This window comes from Anabrus simplex, chromosome 13, assembly GCF_040414725.1.
Source record: "Anabrus simplex isolate iqAnaSimp1 chromosome 13, ASM4041472v1, whole genome shotgun sequence".
NCBI lineage: Eukaryota > Metazoa > Arthropoda > Insecta > Orthoptera > Tettigoniidae > Anabrus > Anabrus simplex.
The window spans coordinates 1842448-1854588 of NC_090277.1; the positions used below are offsets into that span (position 1 = coordinate 1842448).

Genomic DNA, 12141 nt, shown 5'->3' on the forward strand with positions numbered 1-12141 from the left:
TTTGAACATCTGCTGCATATTTCTTTTAAAATTAAGCATTGGAAGGCATATAACACTTAACTATCAAGAACTTCACTGGCTGAAACATGTTCAAAAACCCTCAGCCTTTTTCCAGTCATTAAACTGAGTCAGAAATTAATAAAGTCCCGTCCAGCAGCAGGAATACGAAGAGTGAAGGCTGTGGCACTCTTCTGCAGAAATGATGAATGACTGTTGGATTGAGGAACTGAATATTCTAGCATAGATGTTTTAATACAAAGCAGTGATGAATACTCTGGTAGTCGACTGTAGATTTGTTATGCATGTGATTAGACCATAGGGTCGAGTAATTCACCAATATTACACATAGTATAACTTTTTATAAAAATTATTCATGACTAACGAAATGCATAAACACTATTTACATCTTAACCCATTCACGTACCATTTAATAGAACTTATTTGTGCCTTGGTGTACCTTTTATTTTCATGACTTTACATGATATTATCACCGACACTGAAAAAGCATGCTTTACAGCAACACTATTTATTTCACCAGTTGCGATGTATGAATGATACTCTGGAGTATCACTTACGTGCTCCCAGTTCCATTCCCTATCGTGTAAAGTATGATTAGAAGCCGTTGGTGTGGCATCAGTTGTAGGCCTAAAATTCAGTGACATACTCGATGGCAAAACAGCACTTTGTTCACTCCTATCAGCGCTCACGTCACTGTCACACGAACTATTGCCACTAAATTCTTTGTTGCTTATTTCTATATCAATGTCACTCTCTTCCAAAAATTCCCTTATATTCGCTTTGTCACTCAACTTGGAGGCAGCTATGATTTCGCTTACGATGAGGTTGCTAAGATACAGGTCATTCTTTCCACAGAATAACTGCACAGGAGTGCTTATCGAATACATCAATGAAATAAAACAGTGCTGCAATATGTCAAGAGGTTACCCTACTAATATCAAATCATTTCACAAAGGTAACCGGCTAGGAGCGAGTCCGGAAATAAACACTATGCACGGACGGAGAGATCCGTATTTGTACTGGAGTGCGGTCAAGAGCTGGGATGGAAACATCCGTCTTTGTACGGGAATGGGTTAAAGAATAAAATGAAATGCCTGGATAGCTATCGACTAAGTTTGAGGCAATATGGCCTTAAATGCATGTCTGGACGACATACTGTCACTATCAAGTCTCTCTTGTAGTTGCTGGAAACTGGATGCATACTGGTCACTTAAATGAGATGCTGAGAAGATGAAACATTCTCCCCTCTGTTGATTGCAATCAATCACGACAAATTGCAATGAAAATAACACTAACATAAAAACATGAAAATGTCACCAGAATTCAATACATGAAAAATGTTATACTTAAATGAACTTGAATTACTAATTAATTAACACAGAGAACAGGAAGCCCATTACTGTACACTGGTATGCAGGTTGATGTATTCAGTTTTGTTCACACCTGCACTATTAAAGTTTTTGAATTGTTCATCGTGATAAATAACCGACCAAAGAATGAAATTAAACTTCAAATAATGTACAAAAATATGCACAGATGCACCTTTATACACAATTCAACCCACTTTCATCATAAGGAATCATATTGCCATTTTAAAAAATACTTTTCAATGGGAAGGGGACACAATTTCACTATTGGACTCTTGTAATTTCCATAAGCAGTTTTTATTGTGACTGCTTGCACAAGTCCAAGGGAAACTGTGTGAAGTTCTTTGACCACAGCTAGTCTCCACTGAAGCAGGTGTAATTGACCTCCTCAATAACTACCACTTCTCCAAGTTGTATACTGGGTTGCGGGGAGACCCAATTTGGCCTGTTTTGCCATCTGGTCCAAAAGTGTTGCACATTTGCTGTAACCTTTCCCATGCTGAAAATTTATTCCTATGTCAGATTGGATTCAGGAAAGGAATTCAAAATCTTTCTGGTAAGAAAATACTTGGAGTTTAGACATGAGAGTCAGCAGGATCTGAGGATAGGACTGTAAGTGCAAGAGAATTTAAACAGGCTTTAATTTGTGTGAGCACAGTATTTTTTATTGCTATTTGTTTGGGGCATTGCCCCTACTTCCACCATGTGATATGAACCTGTGTGTAATTGGAATGGAGGAAGTATAGTGTTTTGAATGTGAGGAAAGGAACATTAAGGACAACACAAACACTCAGTGCCCAGGCCAGGGATATTAATCATTTACAGTTAAAAAACCCTGACCCAGCCGGGAATCAAACCCGGGGTTACCAGGTGACAGGCAGACACATTGCCCTCTACACTGCGGGGCCAGACGAGCACAGTATTTAGTTGCTCAAATGTTAACGAGTTTCCAACAACTCAATGCAAATGATATTTGACTTACTTGAAGCCAGCTTCCCATAATCCTCTAAAATGGGGTGAAAAAGGTGGAATGTTGTGCCAATTGATACATTTGTTTGCCAGATTGCTTATAACTTCCTTTTGATAATGCTCTAATGCCATGAATTGGTTAAGATCTTTTAATTCTCCATCAGCTCCAATAAATATATTAGCATTGATCACTGTAGACATCTTCAGGCTTTCCACTTCTAGCTATGATATGGCAAAGTGCAGCTAAGAAGGCATCTGTGGTATGACTACTGACTACTTCCAAATGTACAGCCACAGTCATGATCTAAACAAATAGTGCAATGTTCGCCTTTCATGGACACTCCTCATGTTATTAATAGGATGAAGCAGAATAAGATCTTCATAACCAATGCCACACACAATGAATGGACATGCTGGTTGACTCTATGGTCAGGACAGTTAGCCATTAGTTGATGACTGATTATGCCTTACCATTTGTAACATGTTACACATATTTACACTTGCTATCTGGCTACATTTCTGCCATTCATCATCCAATAACCTTGACGAAGGTTTGCTAACAACAATTCTTGTCCAGCATGAGCCTGTGGTAAGTGTTCATGTTTGACAATATGAGGTGTCAGATGATGTTTTCATGGAAACACAATTTGGTGTTTTGTTGAGAATGGGAGCGACATGTTTTTCACTCTATCACCAACTCTAAGTTATCATGCAGAAATGCACAGAGATTATTCAGCTGACACTTCCTTGATAATTTTTATTTTTTTTGCTAGTTGCTTTACGTCGCATCAACACAGATAGGTCTTTTGGCGACGGTGGGACAGGAAAGGTCTAGGAGTGGGAGGGAAGCGGCCGTGGCCTTAATTAAGGTACAGCCCCAGCATTTGCCTGGTGTGAAATTGGGAAACTATGGAAAACCAACTTCAGGGCTGCCAACAGTGGGGTTCGAACCTACTATCTTCCGAATACTGGATACTGGCCGCACTTAAGCGACTGCAGCTATCAAGCTCAGTTTGATACAATGTCTTCCTTCTGTAGGTCTTATCATTTCTCCACTGAATGATCCCACCTGAACTATGCGAATTCATGATATTAATAATGACTGAAGTTCTTAAAATTACCAGGGTCCCATTCATTTATTGTTTGGCTGTTTGGAATTGTGAATGAATATGTTGCAATTCATCAGAACTCTCTGTAGTGCTGTCAATGAAGAAAATCTTTTAATCATGACATTGCCTTCAGTGACAAGTAATGTTGCTACTGTTTGCTGTTCAAATGTAGTGTGGCAACTGTGGCTGTGGCAGGTAGAGCTGAGGTGCTGACAAACATGATGGACCTGACTAAAACAGTGTGGACTGTTGATAACTCAAGGTTCAGCTCCTCAAGAAATTAAATCTGGAGGTTTTTGGAGAGATAAAACAAGATGCCAATCTTTGACAATATTTCACTGCTGAATTTCTGCTGCCTGTTGGCTACAAATGTTTTCCAACATGACAAAGGAAAAGCCAACCATGATAAAACAATGGTAGAATATATGCACAAATGAGTTTGATTAATTTCATGATTTAAAATTTGAATGGATTTTTGAAGTAATTGAGCCAACAAAGCAGCTGCAAGTGATTCAAAACAAAGCAGTGCCACCCGTTTGACTGGAGCCACTCTGGATTTTGAGCACAACTTGACACTTGTTTCCCCCTGCTGATTGACAGATTGAAGGTTGATCCAAGCTCTGTATGCTCTTTGAGAAGTGTCTCAGACACCATGCACCTGAATGTTACTAAACAAACCTAACCCTAAAACATGTCTGCCCATCTGAATATTTTCAATGTGTGTCAAATGGTTTGAAGTACTTTCCATTATGCAACTAAGTATTCAGGTACTGTTTGATCCCAAACAAGTTTGTGTTGTGTACCAGATGAGTTAGCCATGTGGTTAGTGCCCCGCAGTTGTAAGCTTGCTTCCAGGAGATAGTGGGTTCAAATCCTACTGTCGGCAGCCCTGAAGATGGTTTTCTGTAGTTTCCAATATTCACACCAGGCAAATGCTGGGACTGTACCTTAAATAAGGCCATGTCTTTTTCCTCTAAACTCCTAGCCCTTTCCTATCCCATCAATGACATAAGACCTATCTGTGTCAGTCCAACATAAAGCCCATAGCAAAAACAAGTTTGTGTCAACACAATTTCTGGAGAAGCATTATTACTAACGGGTTGATGAATCCTGATGGATCAAAACTTGAAGCTACTGTTGATGTAGTGATGCATTTAGTAATGTCACTATTCCCTGGAATGTTTTTGATTCTGTTTGCTATGAAGAATTTGTCTGATGTAGGATGCCATGACAATCCTAAAGATTGTATGGTGTCATTATCATCAAACTGGAAAGGTAAGTTAATTTCTCTGTCTTCAGGTGGAAGAGGTGAGAGTATACCTTGATGATGTGGGCATCATTTCCTGATGGGAAAACCACATTTGTTGAGTAAGGTTATGAGTTCACTTTGCAACTGTATTGCTTCAGCAATGTTGGATGCACAACACAGGGCATCATGAATATAAAAATCCATTTTTAAAACTGTTGATCCCAGTGGAAATGAAGTTGATTCATCTTCTGCCAACTGTTTGAGGCACTGTGTTGCCAAATATGGAGCTGAAGCTATGCCCTGTGTGACAGTCAATATTTTGTAACTCACGACAGCTGTTTGTGGTGATTACCTCCAAACAATTATTTGCAACTGTGTGTCATTTTCATAAACCCAAATTTGCTTGTACATTTTTGTGATGTCTGCAGTAAATGCAATGTTGTGTGTCCTGAATCTCAAAACAGTGGAGTAAAGGTCTTGTTATATAGTAGGCCCTATGAACAATGTATCAAAAAGTGACACTCTAGTAGTTGTTCTGGCTGATGTGACAAAAACTACCCTGAAGGATATAGTCGTGCTTTGTTTCAATACTGCATGGTGTGGCCAGTCATAATGTACATGTACCTCCCTCATGTGACATAACCATTCATACTCGGACATGAAGTTCGCATACTGTTCGTGCAATACTGGATTATTCTTGAATTTTGTATCCTGTTGGTGGAATCTTTGTGTTGCCATATCACGAAAATTACTTTCTTTATGAAGAAATCTGACAACAAATCTTACTTCAGGAGTGCATGTGATGTCCTTGGAGTGATGTGAACACTGTTGTTCTTCCTGAGTTTAAGGGTTGCTATTCTTCAATTTCCCAAAATTTATGAACGTGTATGTCGAATTTATCTTCATTTTTCATAAAGAGAGAAGTGACAGTGTTGCATGCAGGATTTGCCAGAAATAATCCAGCCCAGATATCCAGCTCCGTGGCTAAATGGTTAGTGTGCTGGCCTTTGGTCACAGAGGCCCTGGATTCAATTCCTGGCAGGATTGGGAATTTTAACCATTATTGGTTGATTTTTCTGGGTATATGTGTCATCTTCATCATCATTACATCCTCATGAAGCACAGGTTACCTACGGGTGTCAGATGGAATGACCTGCACCAGGTGACCCAAACATGCCCTCAGACACTTCCAGCACTTAAAGGCATATGCAATTTCATTTAACCAGCCCAGATAAGAGTCATGCCATACAGGGTAATAAGCTGCATTTTTTTTCCCCATCTATCCTCAAAATGTTAATAAACAGCTCTGCAACAATGATTAAATGTACTTTGGCTGGACTGTAGAATTGAGGATCTGATAGTGTGATCCCATTAGGTACGTTCCACGATATGTAATCTAACTCCATGGAATGCATTTCTTCTGTGATGGCAGGAACCAAAAACTATTTATGTTAGTGCTAAAAGCTGATACTGTGGACTGGAGGTGAATACCCACACTGTGTTCAAGAATTGATAATGACTTGTTAATGCCTACAATTCCCACTGTCCGAGAGTCCTGGAACCTTATAAAATTTAACATTGTGATCTTTGATTTTGAAAATAACAGTGGATAACAACACATATGGTTTGTTTTCAGAACATGGGTGTTCATTCTTGGTAGCTGTGTGAACGCTAGCAAATATCTCTTTGTTGTTAGAAGTTGTTTAGTTTGTTGAACTAGAACTGTGATTTTCAAGATGTAGCGATGTGTTGTGGGCCTTGATGCATTAGCAACACTATGAAATTTTATGTGATGCTGCATAAAATTCCTTAAAATAAGAGCACTGATTATTAATGCATGCAACATGTGTATAAGTTGACAGTTTTTGTGTGAGCTTTGTTTACTGCCGTGCACCTTGACTTGGCTGACAGACGATTGCATGCTTTCTAGGGTTTGGCAGCAATGTTCAATATTAGATGTTAATTGTTTGAGGGAGGAATTTTTGTTAAAGTCTGCTTCTAGTTCCCAGCTTCCTCTGGTTTCATAATTGTGATGATCAGCAATATTTTGTGACAATACTACTTCAATGAGAGGAGTATCTAATTTCAATGCTTTAAGTGCTTGTATGTTACATGAAAATATGCCAATAAATTGCCTGAGATATTCAGCAATATTTATGATTTCCCTATGATGCCTTGCTTGACAAGTCTTTTGTTTTGAAATCGATCACACAAGAGGTTCCAAGTTACACTGCAGTTTGTTTCAGTAGTTGGAAGGTTCTGAATTAATGTTCCAGCGGAGCCCTGAACTGCTCCTAGTAAGTAATGAAATTTGTGAACGGATGCTCGACTGGAATTTTCATGCACCAATAGTTTTAAGTTATCCTAAAACGACATGCAATCTTCATAGCTACCACTACATATGAGTAGTTTAATCTCAGGTAATATGATGTTAATATTTTTGAACAAAGAATGTGAAGTGTTACTTGTGGTACTACTGGCACATTTGTGATGGTCTGGCAACAATAATACCTGCATTTTGGCCTTCAAACTGTAGAGAACATCATCTTCTTTATCTCTATCTATACTATGATCTTGTTTGCTATCTCCCACCTCAAGCTGCAATTAATCTAAATCGTATTTGCTTTCTACATCAATAATTGCATCACATCTGATTTTAATTCCTGCTACGTTGTGATAAGTGTCATACTTTTTGAAGAAAGTTTCAATTTTTGTGATTCTTTCTTTCAAATATCCCTGTTGCTTGATTAGCTTCGCTATATTGTTCTAATCCATTATAAAGCACTAGCTCATACAAATGTAAATAATGCAAGGAATAGGTAATTAAAAGGAATCTGACCTTACGTCAACTGAGAGTGCAACATTACATTGAACCGGTATGATGTTTCACACACTCTTAACTTTTACCATGTAATATCGGGTCCAGAAAGGGAACAAAAATTAAGGGTTGATGAACTGAATATTTTAGCACACATGTTCTAATACTAAACAGTGATGATTACTCTGGTAGTGAACTGTAGTTTGGTTATGCACGTGATTAGACGACAGGGCTATAATTTCATCAGCACAGCAACTCTCCTTAGCACATTTACGCCATATTTTTCATTACCGCAACACAAGTGCTGACACAACCCTTGCTATTCCTTTTCACCATTCATCTAAGTTTAGCAATTATATTACTGTGTCTGGTTTCAGAGTTTGGAATTCCTCACCAGTCAGTGTGAGGGACAGTGGTTCAACACCTAAATTCAAGGGAGTCTTGCGAAGATTACCTGATGATATTTAGCACCTGGTATGTCCACTTCACAGCAGATTATGAGTGGTTTCTCTTCTATATGAAAACCTAGTTGACTGTTGTGTAATATACACAATATAATTATTATGCATATGTGTGTGTGTGTGTGTGTGTGTGTGTGTGTGAGAGAGAGTGAGAGAGAGAGAGAGAGAGAGAGCAAGATTGCTTGATATTCACATTGGTAAATGTAGCGATTATCATAGAAATTATTTTATGAATGTGCGAGATAGTGTTCGAGTATAATGCAACTCTGATAGTTTTTAAGTTAATACATCTGCAGGCTACTGTTGTAAACTGAGGTCAAGTGTAAGAGAAGAAGGCAATATAAATAAATACATCGAACAACTATATTGATCAATGAACCTTTGGTTTACCAAATTTCTGTCCTTAATTATCAGAGTTTGAAATAATTAAATCCCATTCATTATATTTTAAAATCGAACAATACTGAATTTGTACATTTAGTTGAAAATCTATCACTATGTGTTATTGGAGGCAGAAAAATCCACATTTCTGAGAAAGCTGAGAATCCTTTGGAGGAAGTATTAGCAAATCACATTCCACACAATTAAAATATGGTGACAAATACTACAGTGACAATGGAAGAATGAAGATCCGATTTATCTCAGATACCTTTTACAGATTGTATTAAATACAAATGTAAATGGATTAAATATGTTCTTAAAGTTCCTGAACATTTCACTTAATTCTAATCACCAGCTTTTATGATTATTAAAGTTAGAAAAATGAAAGAGATAAATATGGCCAGTTCACGAAGATAAAAAGCACTCACAACTGAGCATGAGAGTGAACAGGCAAACAAGATATTTCATATTATGTTAGTTGAAATAATAACGTTATTGGCTTTATGTTGCACTGACTACTTTCTCCCAGTTTTCTGAGATACCTCATGAAGACTCAGTAGTATACTTACTTGTTTTCTTCTTTGATATTTGGAACAGGTTGATGTTTTTCTATGAACATTTCTTCCTCAATATCTGCAGAAGGCTATAAGTAAGAAATAAGGACAGAAGAGTAAAATATATATGCAAGAAGCAGCTAACAAAACAAAATTTCATATTGACACAATAAAATTATCATTAATTTACCTCAAAATGAAAAAAATATAAGAAACAGAAAGGAAATCAAGTCATGATTATAGAGAGAGGCAGGAAAATCAAAAGGAAAACTAAACAATACAGTAACAGTTGGACAGTTAGCAACACGAAAGGTCAAGGACAATTAACTCATCTAATTGCTCCTTCTTTCCACAACAGCAAGCTATTTTGTTTGTCCCATTATGTGCTCTCCTGCTTGCTGCAATCTTTCTATTCATGACTTCACTTGTCAATTTGTGTTCCTTTCCATTGCAAAGAGAATTCTAAGTATAAAGCAGACTTGTATTGATCCTCATCCCAACAGAACTCTCCATGTTCATGAATTGCCTACCACAATTCCCAGATGATTCCTCAATATTTTTTCCAAAGACAAGTTTTTCATTGTGTTTTCTTGCAATGACAAATATTTCCATAGAATATTTAGCCAATAAACCACATTATTATATAATATTCACAGGAGTTAGACAAAGTTTTGATATCTCCATTGACCACATTGCAACTGATATACCATATTATACTTAAAATTGCAGCAAAAATTTACTACTTTTAAGTACCTTTGCATTACAGAAGGATTACTATTACCATCAAGTTTTCAGCTTACACTCATCATTCTACCAAGTCTCATTGCTTTGGTCTGGTCCTCTCATACAGTTTCTGGTCAGACGAGTCTCTGCAGGATCGACTGCAAGGATGGGGATGTCTCCCAACACATGTAGTAGTAAACTAACTTGTACATGAAGTTTTATTTAGTGAAGGTAACTTCATCAACTCGTGATATCAAAACTTCTAAGAACAAGTTATATGAAATTCACACAACTGCCATAATAACAAGCCAATATGCCTCAGCTTGAAATAACCAATTACTGCAATATAACAGCTGCCATACACTATGCACATTGCAAAGAATCTTGGAACTGTACCTGTTCTTGGATGATATGGGGAAGTAGGAATTGGAAAAATTTTAGTTGCCACACAACACCTAACAATGAATTACAATATCCAGTGGAGACCTTAAAACTAGGTGTAGAAAATTAGAATATTCTATAGGGTAACTAACAAGCCTACAAATACTACATTTTAGAGAATATTCTGACTTGATACCCTAAAATAAGGAGGCTCTCATTGAAATCAGATCTACAGTTTTGACACGTTACACTACACAGCACCAATAACAAAAGGCAACGTACAGAAAATCGGAGTTCAAAGATATTTACACAGTGAAAAGTATTTGTAGCAATGATACCAGCTTCTGCATGATATGTACTGGAGGACTTTCAAAACATACCACCTGCCACAGGATACTTAGTGCAAGGTCTCGTAACCAATCAAAGCAGATATGCAAATTAGGTTTCAAACATTTATATTTTCCTAGAACATTCAAATTTTATGTACTGAAATGAAGGGTTACACAGTGAAATCTACTCTTCCATCTTCTCACTATTTCCATTATCAGACAATGGCTTATCAACTTACATACATTACCTCAAATGCATTTTTCTGTGTTGGCCCTGGCTCTCTTAAATCTGATTTGGTTTCTTGTTTAAGAGGTATCATTTCATATACAAGTTGAGAATTCTCCTGTGGAAATGAATATATATTAGGAATGTACTTCCCACACATCTACTAATATCGTTACCAACAAATGAACATTATAATTTATTACCTGTCAGTATGTTACAAAATTTCAAAATTTCACTAAAATTTAAGGAAAATTTCTACAAATTGAGGATTTTTAAAACCAATGGGTGCAGTTCAGAAAAACAAAAGCATACTATTACAATGCTCAGGGATTTAAAATATCACTGTGACATCTGGAAAAGTGTACAGAAATACTGATAATGATTTCTTAAAAATTAAGATCACTAAATTTTACTTTATATCAGCAAGTACAGCTACCTTGAAATATATCTCTTTCATCTCACATGTTGTATGTTAAGTCCCTAGCTACAAGACTGGTTAGATCTACGACCAACTGCAGGAGAGAGCCCAGGTATTAACAATGGCATACCAAAGAAATGCAGAGTGAGTTAGTGTACCATTTTTTTTTTATTTGCTTTACATCATACTGACACAGATAGGTCTTACGGCGACGATGAGGCAGGAAGGGGCTAGGAGTGGGAAGGAAGCGGCCATGGCCTTAATTAAGGTACAGCCGCAGCATTTGCCTGGTGTGAAAATGGAAAACCACAGAAAACTATCTTCAGGGCTGCCAATAGTGGGGTTCAAACCCATGATCTCCCGAATACTGGATACTGGCCGCACTTAAGAGACTGCAGCTATCGAGCTCAGTTTAGTGTCCCGTTACTTTGCTTCGCTAGTGAGAAAGTGTAACCGCACATTAGTCTGCCACGACTACTGAATTTTTAAAACTATTTATTTTATATCACACTAACAGAGACATGCCTTACGGCAGTGATGGGACAGAAAAGGGTTGGGATGGCAAGAAGTGATCACAGCATTAATTAAGGTATGGAAATGGCAAACAAGAGAAAACCTACTTCACAGCTGCTGACAGAGGGGTTCAAACCCGGTATCTTCCCGAATGCAACCTGACAGCTCTGCAACGCAAACTGCTCAGCCAATGATCCCAATGAAATCTATACCAAGAAGCCTTAACAGTCAAGAACAATGACCTAAACATCCCATGGTGTGGTCCCCAGAACTAACAACAAACAAATGAAGTACTTGCTGGTGCTGCTGCCATCTGTCACCTTTCAAGATTTCAGTGCTCTATTCCCCCACCTTCTCCTACTGCAGTCCTAAGACATGTGATGCCATCTACTCCTCCTCCACCTTCCTATTTACCCTCCACACACTGAATATGACAGACCATGAGCACTACAAGAACCCCGTATTTCCCCTCTCCAACAAATCCAGCTGTACTCAGGCTTGAAGTCTGAAGAGGAGGTAAACAGCTAAGGAGAATGGCAGTCTTTTGGTGTACAGGGGAAAGGTCCAAGGTCACTAACCTGACCTATGGGGTTCCTCCAAGAGAGCCTGTGAAGTTATGTTAGGG

The 12141-nt window shown here is 37.8% G+C and overlaps 1 protein-coding gene across 1 annotated transcript in view; it reads right to left on the bottom strand.

Moving 5' to 3' along the window:
* LOC136884671 (zinc finger protein 883-like) overlaps nucleotides 1-12141 on the bottom strand; it is a 47937-nt gene that overhangs the window by 12107 nt on the left and 23689 nt on the right. The window contains exons 3-4 of the mRNA XM_067156928.2: nucleotides 10608-10703; nucleotides 8942-9015 (exon numbers count right to left, since the gene is read on the bottom strand). Coding sequence (XP_067013029.2) covers nucleotides 8942-9015; nucleotides 10608-10703 — 170 coding nt within the window. The remainder of the gene's footprint in view (nucleotides 1-8941; nucleotides 9016-10607; nucleotides 10704-12141) is intronic.